Genomic DNA, 12,033 nt, shown 5'->3' on the forward strand with positions numbered 1-12,033 from the left:
AGATTCTTGCCAAATGATGGGCATCAGAGTTTTGTTTACTTCTTCAGTGGCTCTTGTCGAACCACTGAGTTGTCAGCACTCCAATTATTTTCACTCAAAATCGGATGATTTACATTCCTATTATGATTTTAGTTTTTGCATTGTTATGAAGTATCTGAAAGATGGAGCAGGAGAAACAATGAGCTGCAGATACTGACTTACTCAAAAGAACACAAAGTGCTGGAGTAAGTCGGTGGGTCAGGCAGCAGCTCTGGAGAACATGGATCGGTGAGGTTTTACGTCGGGATCCTTCAGAATGATTGTTTAGTAGTGAGGTTGGAGGAAAACCGAGGAGAAGCAGGACAAAGCACGTCGGGTAATAGGTGATGGGGGGGGGGGAGGTTGATAGTTGGAACAAAGGCCAGAAGATGTGACAGACAAAACAGTTGCTGTATCTACGCTTGGTTTCATTGATGTACAGGAGACCACATCGGGACACCAGATTCATTAAGAGGAGGTGCACCTGAAACTTTGCCTCACCTGGAAGGACTTTCTTTGTCCCTGGATGGAGGTGAGGAAGGAGGTATAAGGACAGGCTAGAAGATTGAAATAATTTGCCCAAAGTTGCCCTTGGGATTCAAACTCCTCCTCTGCAGAAGCTGTCAACTTTTACCAAATACAAATTGGAGGAACACCACCTCTTATTTTGCTTGGGCAGCTTACAATCCAGTAGTATGAATATTGATTTCTCTAATTTCAAGTAACCCTTGCACTCCCTTTGTCTCCATCCCACCCTAGTCGTCCTACTGGTTTCACTCTTTGTATCCATTCGTTATTTCCTTTTCTAAGCCAACTATGGACCATTGTCGGCTCCACCTTTCCTTGATCTCTTTTGCTGGCTTTGATTTGTTTTTTCATATCTTTCATTAATTTATTCTTTGTACCTTTTCATATCTCCAGTTTCCCTCGCACCTAACACTCAGTCTGAAGAGTCTCAATCCAAAACATCACCTATTCTTTTTGTCCAGAGATGCTGCCTGACGCACTGAGTTACTCCAGTAAACCCAACACCTGCAGTTCCTTCCTACGCAACTTTTGGCATGTGTTGCTTTGAATGAGTCACACTGCAGGGGAATAGTATCTGCATTTGAATTAGATGCCTGCAGAGAAGCCTTCAACATTCATATTTGGTTTAGAAGGATGTGGGCCAAACACAGGCATGTGAGGTTAGTGTAGATAGGGCTTGTTGGTCAGCGTGGGCAAGTTGGGCCAAAGGGCCTGTTTTCACACTGTATGACTGACTCTAATCCACAGTAATTTAAATCTCCTGTGAAACGTGTAGCAAATCCCAGGCAGAGTGCCAATTGCAGTGTTTCAAAGGCTGAACACAACTCCCGAGCTGTCTGCCAGTTGGCTGCTATGGTTACATCAGTTTATAAACGGACAAGAGAAAATGCCAAAGCAAATTCTTCAGAAGGGAGCCCACAGATCTGAGACACCCATCCATTCTGGGATTTGATGGAGTGAATAATTCTGTATTGTGTTAGAACAAAGGTGGGAAAGGAAGGATGTTTTAACAAAGGAAGACCAAAGGCAAGTTGTGACCATGCTTCATTGTAACCTGAAGCATATCTGTGCTTTCTGAAGTTTGACTGGGTTCGAGCTATTTACATGTTATTGATTTGGTTGAAATGTGTCAAAGTTGCATAATATTTTAGCATGTGAATGACCATGGCTTTTAGATCAAGATGCATTCACACATTTAAGGTACCATGAGCTCGATGATTTTGTATAGCTTTTAGTGACACTCTGAATTGCAAATATAGTCATGATATTTAAAAAAAATTCATTAAGAGCAGTTAAGTCATCTACAGAACAAATCATCTTCAAACAACTTCCTGGGTTTAGCAAATACTGCAAACACTCAGCATGCCATTATTAGAGTCTTTGGCTCCAAGCATTAACTATTTCCACAGATGCTGTCTGACCTAGAGTGTTTTCTATTTTCACCTTTGATTGCAGGTTCTGCATTTTTTTCCACAGTGTTTCAATACCCTAGGTTCATGTAACGGTTGAGTGAAAGCAAATCCGTGATCTAATTTTCCTAATATATGCTGTTATTTTGAAGTAACATCATTTAAAAAAGACTACTGTATGTTTGTGTAGTCAAGTTTAATCAGCCAGTAACTTGTCCCCTGCCGGTTTTCATTTTGACGTTTCCGGTCTTTGGAGGAGTGCTAGAGCATAACATTTGATGGATTTGCCGAAAGCAATTGAGCGTTTGTTCCTCTGGATGTCTTGCTTCTCCTTTACCATGTTTGTTGTTGGTGAAGGGAACTTTTATTGGAACTGAGAAAAGAAAACCGCGAACGAATCCACTGAATGAAAATCAATGCTTCGATTGTAGTGACTTGGGCCTGCTGTTTTCTTGTTGCAGAGAATCGTGATGGTATTCTCAGTCTGAAAAGGATACAGAAAGAAGAACTGCACACAGTGCAAGTAAGCTACAGCTTTTAATTGAATTTAACTGAATTTAGTGACTTTATTTTACACTAATCGTTGTACCCTTATTTGGAAAGCCCTAAAGATCTCTTTGTTTTAATCGCAATGTGAATACGCTTAACAGGCTTTCATATTATTACAAAGATAGACACAAAATGCTGGAGTAACCCAATGGTTCAGGCAGCATCTCTGGGGGGGGGGGGGGAAAGGAATTGTGACATTTCATGTCATGAACCTTCTTCAGACATAGTCAGGGGAGAGGGAACTGAGAGATATGAAAAGGTATATTGAACAAATGAATGAAAGCTATGCAAAAAAGATCAAAGCCAGCAATGATGATCAAGGAAAGATCCATTATTACATTTGAAAGACAGGCTTAAGTCTCTATAAAAGCTCAGTTGTTGCCGACTATCAAGTCAGTGAAAAGACTATATACTGTACTTGATTACAACCAAGCCATCCCTTAACCTTTGCGGGACGACAAATGGCACAATGGGCTAAGTGTTCGGCTGGCAACCGGAAGGTAGCCGGTTCGAATCCCGCTAGGAGTGCATACTGTCGTTGTGTTCTTGGGCAAGACACTTCACCCACCTTTGCCTTTGTGTGAATGTGTGTGAGTGATTGGTGGTGGTTGGAGGGGCTGTAGGCGCAGATTGGCAGCCATGCTTCCGTCAGTCTGCCCCAGGGCAGCTGTGGCTACAGAAGTAGCTCACCACCACCGAGTGTGACTGAGGAGTGAATGAATAATGCAATGTAAAGCGCCTTGAGTATTAGAAAGGCGCTATATAAATCCCATCCATTATTATTATTATTAACCTATATCCGTACACCATGAATGGTTTGGTTATAATCATGTATACTCTTTTTGCTGACTCGATCGCAAAAGAGCTTTTCACTGTACCTCAGTATGTGTGACAATAATAAACTAAACCAAAGGAATGATAATAGTATGAACAGGTTTCAAAAATTGTAGAAAAAATGCTAACGTATTAACTCGAAAGAGGTCAAGTGTTACTTTGTTAGGAATAATGAAAATGAATATGCAAATAATATTGAGACAATAGACAATAGGTGCAGGAGTAGGCCATTCGACCCTTTGAGCCAGAACCGCCATTCAATGTGATCATGGCTGATCATCCCCAATCAGTACCCCGTTCCGGTCTTCTCCCCATAACCCCTGACCGCTATTTTTAAGAGCCCTATCTAGCTCACTCTTGAATGCATCCAGAGAACCTACCTCCACTGCCCTCTGATGCAGAAAATTCCACACTCACCACTCTCTGTGAGAAAAAGTCTGCAGTTGTACAGGCTGCACAAGCCTGTCTTTCAATTGTGATAATATTAAAGCCTGATAAGTGTATTTATTTGGATTACTTTTAAAACATTGAACTTTAGGCATTCCAAATTATCAAAATGTAAAGTGGTCATAGTTTATAAAGTTTTGAGAAAGGTAGTAATTTTGAAGAATAATAAGTTTCTGTTTTGTATTTAATTTCTACTGCCTGCAGGAGGGAAAGTGATAAAATAATTCTTGGCAGTAACATTGAGGGAGGGGGATGGTTTGTATTTCATGCTACAGTGTTGTGCAGCAGTGTCACAAGGCCAACATGGTTTGTGCTTGGCTTAGTTAAAATGTAATAATTAACTATCTGTAAAAAGTACACCTGCCTCTTAACTACTTCCTTAACTATAGGGGGCAGAGAACTGATTACTCTGACAGCATTGCTTAAAGGAGATATCTATGTCATTGTATATACAAGACTGTAAGACAGGAGCAGAATGAGGCCATTAGGCTCATCGAGTCTGCTCCGCCACTTAGAGTCAGACAGTGTGGAAACAGGCCCTTCGGCCCAACATGCGCCATCTACACTCGTCTCATCTGCATATCCCATTAAACCTTCCCGTTTCTTGATCGTTGTAGTCCCTGCCTCAACTACCTCCTCCAGCAGCTCGTTCCATGCATCCACTACCCTTTGTGTGAAAAAGTTACCCCTCAGATTCTTATTACATTTTTTCCCCTTAACCTTAAACCTATGTCCTCTGGTACATGATTCCCTTACTCTGGGCAAGAAACTCTGTGTGCCTACCCGACCATGATTTTATACACTTGATCATGGCTGATCTATTTTTCTTTCTCAACTCCAACTCCAACTCCCCTCTTACTCAACACATCAAAAACTCACGAACTCATCATTGATCTCAGACGTAAGGCACAACCCAAGACCCCCCTACTCATCTCAGGCGAACCCATATCCACCACTGACTCATTCAAATTTCTTGGCACTCACATAAGCAATAACCTCAAATGGAAAATCAATTCAAATCACATCTACAAAAAAGCCAACCAAAGACTCTTCTTCCTCCGCCAGCTCAATAAGTTTAGAGTAAGGAAACACCTCCTAATCAAATTCTACACAGCCATCATCCAAAGCATGCTCACTTCATCAATTACAGTCTGGTTCAGCAGTTTAGACACTCACTCCCGTAATAAATTACAACGCATAGTTAACAAAGCATCCAAAATCATCAGCACTTCCCTTCCATCAATAGAATCACTCCATCACAAACGGTCTGTGTCAAGGGTGAAGAAAATCATCTCTGATCCCTCCCACCCAGCTCACCACATCTTCCACCTGCTGCCATCAGGAAGGCGCTACAGCTCACTGCCCGCCAAGACATCTCGATTTAAAAACAGTTTTTACCCACACGCAATCCGAATTCTGAACACACTATGATAACAGCACATATCCTCCCCATGCATGTACTGTATATTGTATGATGTTGTGTTTTATGTTATGTTTGACGGGAATCAGCCTACCTTGTAACATCCTGTACTGAACCTGAATTCCACCAGCTTGACTGTGTGGTCATTAAATAATCTAATCTAATCTAATAATCTTTGACGTCCTCACCTGTGAATAACCTATTATCACCTTTGCTTTAATAATGCCCAATAACTCTGTCTCCACAGGGAGAGACAGGTTTATGTAGGGGATTCTAAAACAGAGCCTTGAGGTATTGTCACAGAAGTTGCAGAATATAAATGATAGGAAAACATTGAGCTCTCTTTGGAGATGGCCAGTACTGGGTATCTTGCATGAGTGATGCTAGTAAGTAATTATTTTATATTAAAAAATAAGTCGTAGCTCATCAAATTTGAGCAACGATGCTCACAAAGAAGCTATTAGGTGTGAGGGGAAATGAAACAACAAAGTATCAAAGTTGAGTTTAGAGACAGCATGGAAACTGTCCACCGAGCCCACGGCAACAATTCATCACTTGTTCGTGCTTGTCTATGTTATCCCACTTCCTCATCAACTCCCTGCACACTCAGGTCAATTTACAGCGGGCCAATTAACCTACAGATTTCCATGTCTCTGGGAGGTGGGAGGAAACTAGAGCACCCGGAGGAAACCCACGTGTTCACAGGGAGAACGTGCAAACTCCACATAGACACCACCCAAGGTCTGGATCAAACCCGGGTCTCTGACGCTGTGAGACTGCGGCTCTGCCAGCTGCTCCACTGTGCTGCCCCAAATTATTGACAAAGGGAATCTTTCAGAATGAAGCTTAATGGCTTGGGGATGGATTTCGAATAAAAAGAATTGAAAAGGAACCAATGATTTATGGCAAATCAGTTTTAATAGAGCAGTGGTTCAAGTTATTGTTTGGTTGGAAGATCATTTGAACATGTGGTTTGAAAACTTGGGGGTGGGTGAGAGAATTCAAAGGACTTGATGTGGATATTGTTCAGGTAATGTTTGTGAAGTCAAAGCGTTGAGCCAATGAAAGATATACAGCTGGAGGAGAAAATAAATTAAGTTTGCGACAGCAGTTGAGATGAATGGGCAACTTGGGGAACCTGCTTAAAATATAGAAGCAAAGAACTGCAGATGCTGGTCATAGGGTCTCAACTCGAAATGTCATCTATCTTTAGACTTTCGGGATACCGAGCAGAAACAGGCCCTTCAGCACCGATCAGTGATCTCCTCGTACACTAACACTAGTCGACACACTTGGGATAATTTGTCATTTTACTGAAGCCAATTAACCTACAGACTTGTACGCCTTTGGAGTGTGGGAGGAAACCGGAGTACCCATAGAAAACCCATGCGGCCACAGGGAGAACATACAAACTAAGGACAGCACCCATCATCAGTATTGAACCCGGGTGTCTGGCACTAAGGCAACAGCTCTGCCGTTGTACCACTGTGCAGCCCCATCTATGCTCTCCAGAGATGCTGCCTGACTTGCTGAGTTAATCCAGCACTTAGTGTTCTTTTCCTGCTTAAAACAGACTGAATAAGCAAAGCAATTTTTTTTGACGATTTATGAGTCTGGACAAATAACTCTAGGTCAGGTTACTCTAGGATAAGAATCGATGGGGGTGAAGGGGGAACATTGCAGAGGTTCTGAATTTAGTGGCAAATCCTTTGTAAAAAAAATCTGTAACATAGCATAAAGTTTGGCCTCAAAGATTCACAGTTCAGGAACAGAGCTGAAAATCTTAAATCAAGATTAAAACTGTAAATTTATACCATTCTTGTAATCATCCCTCCTTGCATTGAAATTTGGCTAACTTGGCAGGTGGTATTCATAATCTTCAGACAAGGAACTCAAAATGCTGGTTTACTAAAAAAAAAAACCCTACAAGTGCTGGAGTAACCCGACAGGTCAGGCAGCATCTCTGGAGAACATAGATAGGTGATGTTTTCGGTCGGGACCCAGAAGACGACCGGCCTGAAAAGTTGCCTATCCATGTTCTCCAAAGATTCTGTCTGGCCTGCTGAGTTACTCCAGCACTATATATCTGTGTACATAATGTGGATACTTCATGACCACAGTGACTGAAAATCCGAAGTCTATGTACTGTTTGATTTCACAGCAGCTTATTGTCAGGCCGATACCATCATGTGATGACATGTAAAAGTTATGTGATGACATTTCCAAGCATATGTTGGCTAGATATGGACATTATTAACCCAACAGTTATGATCTTTATTACAGGGCAGGTTTAAAAATTGAGTGCATTGGTAGGTTTGGAATCCAAGTCATTAATTTCTGAGACTAGCAGGAATTTAAGATCTTGCCAGTGGATCAATAGATCCTAATCTGAAGTATCCCAACCCAAAATGTCACCCATCCTCTTTCGCCAGAGATGCTGCCTGACCCTCTAAGTTACTTCATTGTCTTTCTTTCATCCCAACCTCGGTTTGGCCAATCATTGAACCCTTATGCTAGTGAACCCTTGTGCTACTGAACCCCCGGTTAAAAGGAATGTCTCTGTTATAAATTGCTATATGTGTTATTGTTTGAAAGTACAGTCTTAAATCACCATCTCCTCCCAAATCTGCCCTGAACAAGTGATATGGCTCTTTTTTTCGCCCAAAACAAATTGGACAGGAAAACCAATAGGTGGCAGTGAAGATCCAAAATAAATTCTGGTCCTCGTGAAGCCTCTGTATAAAGAAATTTGGGGCAAGGAATCTCTATCTTTGTTGGGGGAATTACTTTTTATGTGCAGTAGCACTCAGTAGCGGCAGGAAACAGAACATTTTACAAGCCTGGGTCAAAAGCTGAAAATGATTTTAATCAGATTCCTCTCAACTTTTGCATTTAAAGTTAATTTATAGAAAATTGAGCAAAACCGTCATGGTGACAATAATTAAATAAGGGCAGCACAGTGGCACAGCGATAGAGTTGCTGCTTGACAACGCTAAAGACAAAGGTTTGATCCTGACTATACCAGGTGCTGTCTGTACTGAGTTTGTACGTTCTCCCCATGATTTATGTGGGTTTTCTCTGGGTGCTCCGGTTTCCTCCTACTTTCCAAGGACATGTATGTTTGTCGATTAATTGGCTTCAGTAAAATTGTAAATTTTGTGTAGGATGGTGCTAGTATACGGGGACTGTTTGAAATGTATACGATCACAAGCAATAAAATGTGAGTGTCAATGCTTAGGCTAATATGTAGTCAAGAGTGTTTTATTGTCAATATGTTGTGAAACTGAACAATTTTTTTTGCCAACAGCACATATATGTAAACATGATGCTGTAAAATCCATAATAAGAAACAAAGTTCAGTGTATAGATTTAAAAAAAACAAGCAGACAAATAAATGGACAATAGTAGTGCTAAATCAAAAGTGTACCAAAGTGTATACAGATTTTGAGTTCTGGTGTTTAATATCTTGATGTGTAAAAATCTTTAATTTCTATCCTGGGGGAAAAAGGTTCTGACTGTCTACCCCATCTATGCCTCTAAATGTTTACACCTCCATCAGGTCAGTTGGTGTGTTTTAATTGCAGCAATTAATTTATTAAATAGTGATGGGAATTCTTTCACTACAGCGAGATAGTTTTGTTAACATTAATCCATTATATACATGATTTGTGTGAGGAACAATAAGCAATTATTTTGTTACTATTGAGTTAATGGTGTAATTATAGAGAATACACTGCTGAACATCCAGCCGAGAACTTCATTTCAAGGATTAATTAAAAATATTTATGATTGTGATTAGTAGTGTGCCTCAGGGACCAGTGCAACCCATTGCTGTTTGTCATCTACATCAATGATTTGCATGAGGATGTATATGGTGTGATTAGTAAGTTTCCAGATGACACTAACGTGGGTTGTTTTGCAGATAATGAAGATAGTTTTCAAAAATTGCCGCAGGATCTTGATCGGTCAGGCAGATGGGCTGAGGAATTTAATGGAATTTAACACAGTAAAATGTGAGGTGCTATATTTTGGGAAGACTAACATGGGCGGGACTGACACAGTGAATGGCACGGCTCTGGGAAGTATTGTAAAGCAGAAGGATTTAGGAGTGCAAGTACATAATTCATTGAAAGTGGCATCACGGGTAGATGGGGTGACCAAAAGGCTTTTGGCCTTCATCAGTCAGTGTATTAAGTATAGAAGTTGGGAGGTTGTGTTACAGTTGTGCAAGGCATTGGTGAGGTCACGTTTAGCGTATTGTGTTCAGTTTTGATCACCAGATTATAGGAAAGATGGCACAGAGAAGATTTACGAGGATGTTGCCGGGACTCGAGGGCCTGAGCTATAGAGAGAGGTTGAACAGGTTAGGACTTTATTCTTTGGAGCGTAGGAGGATGAGTGGTGATCATCTAGAAGTGTTCAAAATCATAAGAGGAATAGATTGGGTTAATGCCCAGTCTTTTAACTAGAGTAGGGGAATCGAGAACCAGAGGACATGGGTTGAAGGTGAGAGGGAGATTTAATGGGAACTTAAGGGGTAACTGTTTTTACAAAGAGGGAATGATCTGCCGGAGAAGGTAATTGAGGGTTAAGGTTTTTGTTATTAGATCTTAAATATTTAAAAATTAAATGCCTTGTGCCAGTGGCTTGGCATAGGAGACCCTTGACACAGCGTAGTTATTAAATGGTTACCATAACGATTGGTATTGAAATGCATGTAAGGTTGTGCAATGTCGCCCTCTGCAGGCTATTGAGTTATGTTTCTTGAAAATAAACTATATAGTAATACCTCGATCAGTGCTCCAGATTTATTCATAAAAAGTGGAATGCTAAATGAAACTGCAATACAGGGACATTATAACATAGCATAAATGGAGATTTGATTCCTGATAAGTTATTTTTAACTTATTTCATTCTGGCCCGTACTGAGAGTCGTAGCAATACAGCATGAAAAAAGGCCCTTCGGCCCAACCTGCCCTCGCTGACCAAGATGCCCCATCTTGCAGGCAGGTGGGACTAGTGCAGATGGGGCATCTTGGCCAGTGAGGGTAGGTTGGGCCAAAGGGCCTTTTTCCTTCTAAACCTTCCCTAATCATGTACCTGTCTAAATGTCTTGTAAATGTTGTAAGAGTACCTTCCTTAACTACATCCTCTGGCAGTTTGTTCCATATGTCTACCACCCTTCGTGTAAACAAAGTTGCCGCTTGGATTCCAATTAAATCGTTCCCCTCCCATCTTAAACCAATGTTCTCTAGTTATTGATTCCCCTACTCTGAGTAAAAGACTCTGCATTTACCCTATCTATTCCTCTCATGATCTCTATAAGATCACCTGTGCTCCAAAAAAATAAAGTCAAAACCTGATCAACCTCTCCCTATAGCCTAGGCCCTCGAGTCCTGGCAACATCCTTGTAAATCTTCTCTGCACCCTTTCCAGCTTAAAATTGAAATGATAATTAGAATAGCATGGCAATTAGAATTGATGTTGAAATTATATTCAAATGTTTAGTAATTGATTGGGACATGGGTAGGCTCTCATAATAATAGGTCAGTTAAATTAGAATGTAGGGTTGGGCAGAAGCCAGAGCTTTCAAATGGTACTGATGCAGGTAGACAGTCAATAGGTTGATTGCTTTGATGATAAGCAAATTAATTACTTTGCTACCTTGGGCGATATAGTGGCGCAGTGGTAGAATTATAGCGCCAAAGACCTGGGTTCGATCCTGACCCTGGGTGCTGTCTATATGAAGATTGTACATTCTCCCCATGGATTTTCTCCGGATGCTCGGGTTTCCTCCCACACTCCAAAGACATACAGGTTAGTATGTTAATAGGCTTTGCTAAAAATTATAAATTGTCCCTAGCATGGAGGATAGTGCTAGTGTACTGGGTGATTGCTGGTCAGCGCGGACTCTATGGTCCGAAGGGCCTGTTTCAACGCTGTATCTCAAGTCTCTGTTTTTCTTCTAGGTGATCTTGAGGCCTCCAAGAGAGAGTGAGTGAGCTATTGAGGAAGTGCAGCGTAGGTTCACCAGGTAAATCCCTGGGATGGCGGGACTGACATATGATGAAAGATTGGGTCGACTGGGCTTATATTCACTGGAATTTAGAAGGATGAGAGGGGATCTTGTAGAAACATATCAAATTCTTAAGGGATTAGACAGGCTAGATGCAGGAAAAATGTTTCCAATGTTGGGCGAGTCCAGAACCAGGGGTCACAGTTTAAGAATAAGGGGTAGACCATTTAGGACATGACAAAAAATGTTTTCACCCAGAGAGTTGTGAATCTGTGGAATTCTCTGCCACATGAGGCAGTGGAGGCCAATTCACTGGATGTTTTCAAGAGAGAATTAGATATAGCTCTTGTGGTTAACAGAATCAAGGGATTTGGGGTAAAAAGCAGGAACAGGGTACTGATTTTTAATGATCAGCCATGATCATATTGAATGGCAGTGCTGACTTGAAGGGCCAATTGGCCTACTCATGCAACTACTTTCTATGTTTCTATGTAAGAGCTTTAAATGGCCTGGTTTATTTGTGAGTGAGGAATCACTGATCAAAGAGTCAACAAGGTCAAATAGAGATGGCCCATGAGATTGGTCCAGGAGTCTAGCTCATTGATGAAGTGTTGGCAGATAGGAACTTAGTTTGAGAAAGTAGAGTTAATGGAATGGATCAGTTGGATCCACAGTCTCTTTCCCAGAGTAGGGGAATTGAGAACTAGAGAGCATAAGTTTAAAATGAAGGGGGAAAGATTTTATGGGAATCTGAGGGGTAACTTTTTTTCACTTTTTGGGTGTATGGAATGAGCTGCCAGAGGTGGTAGTTG

At 41.1% G+C, this 12,033-nt stretch overlaps 1 protein-coding gene across 1 annotated transcript in view; it reads left to right on the forward strand.

Annotated features, from left to right (window-relative positions):
• fmn2 (formin 2) overlaps positions 1-12,033 on the forward strand; it is a 368,117-nt gene that overhangs the window by 39,141 nt on the left and 316,943 nt on the right. The window contains exon 8 of the mRNA XM_033026371.1: positions 2,417-2,478. Coding sequence (XP_032882262.1) covers positions 2,417-2,478 — 62 coding nt within the window. The remainder of the gene's footprint in view (positions 1-2,416; positions 2,479-12,033) is intronic.

Source organism: Amblyraja radiata, chromosome 8 (genome assembly GCF_010909765.2).
Source record: "Amblyraja radiata isolate CabotCenter1 chromosome 8, sAmbRad1.1.pri, whole genome shotgun sequence".
NCBI lineage: Eukaryota > Metazoa > Chordata > Chondrichthyes > Rajiformes > Rajidae > Amblyraja > Amblyraja radiata.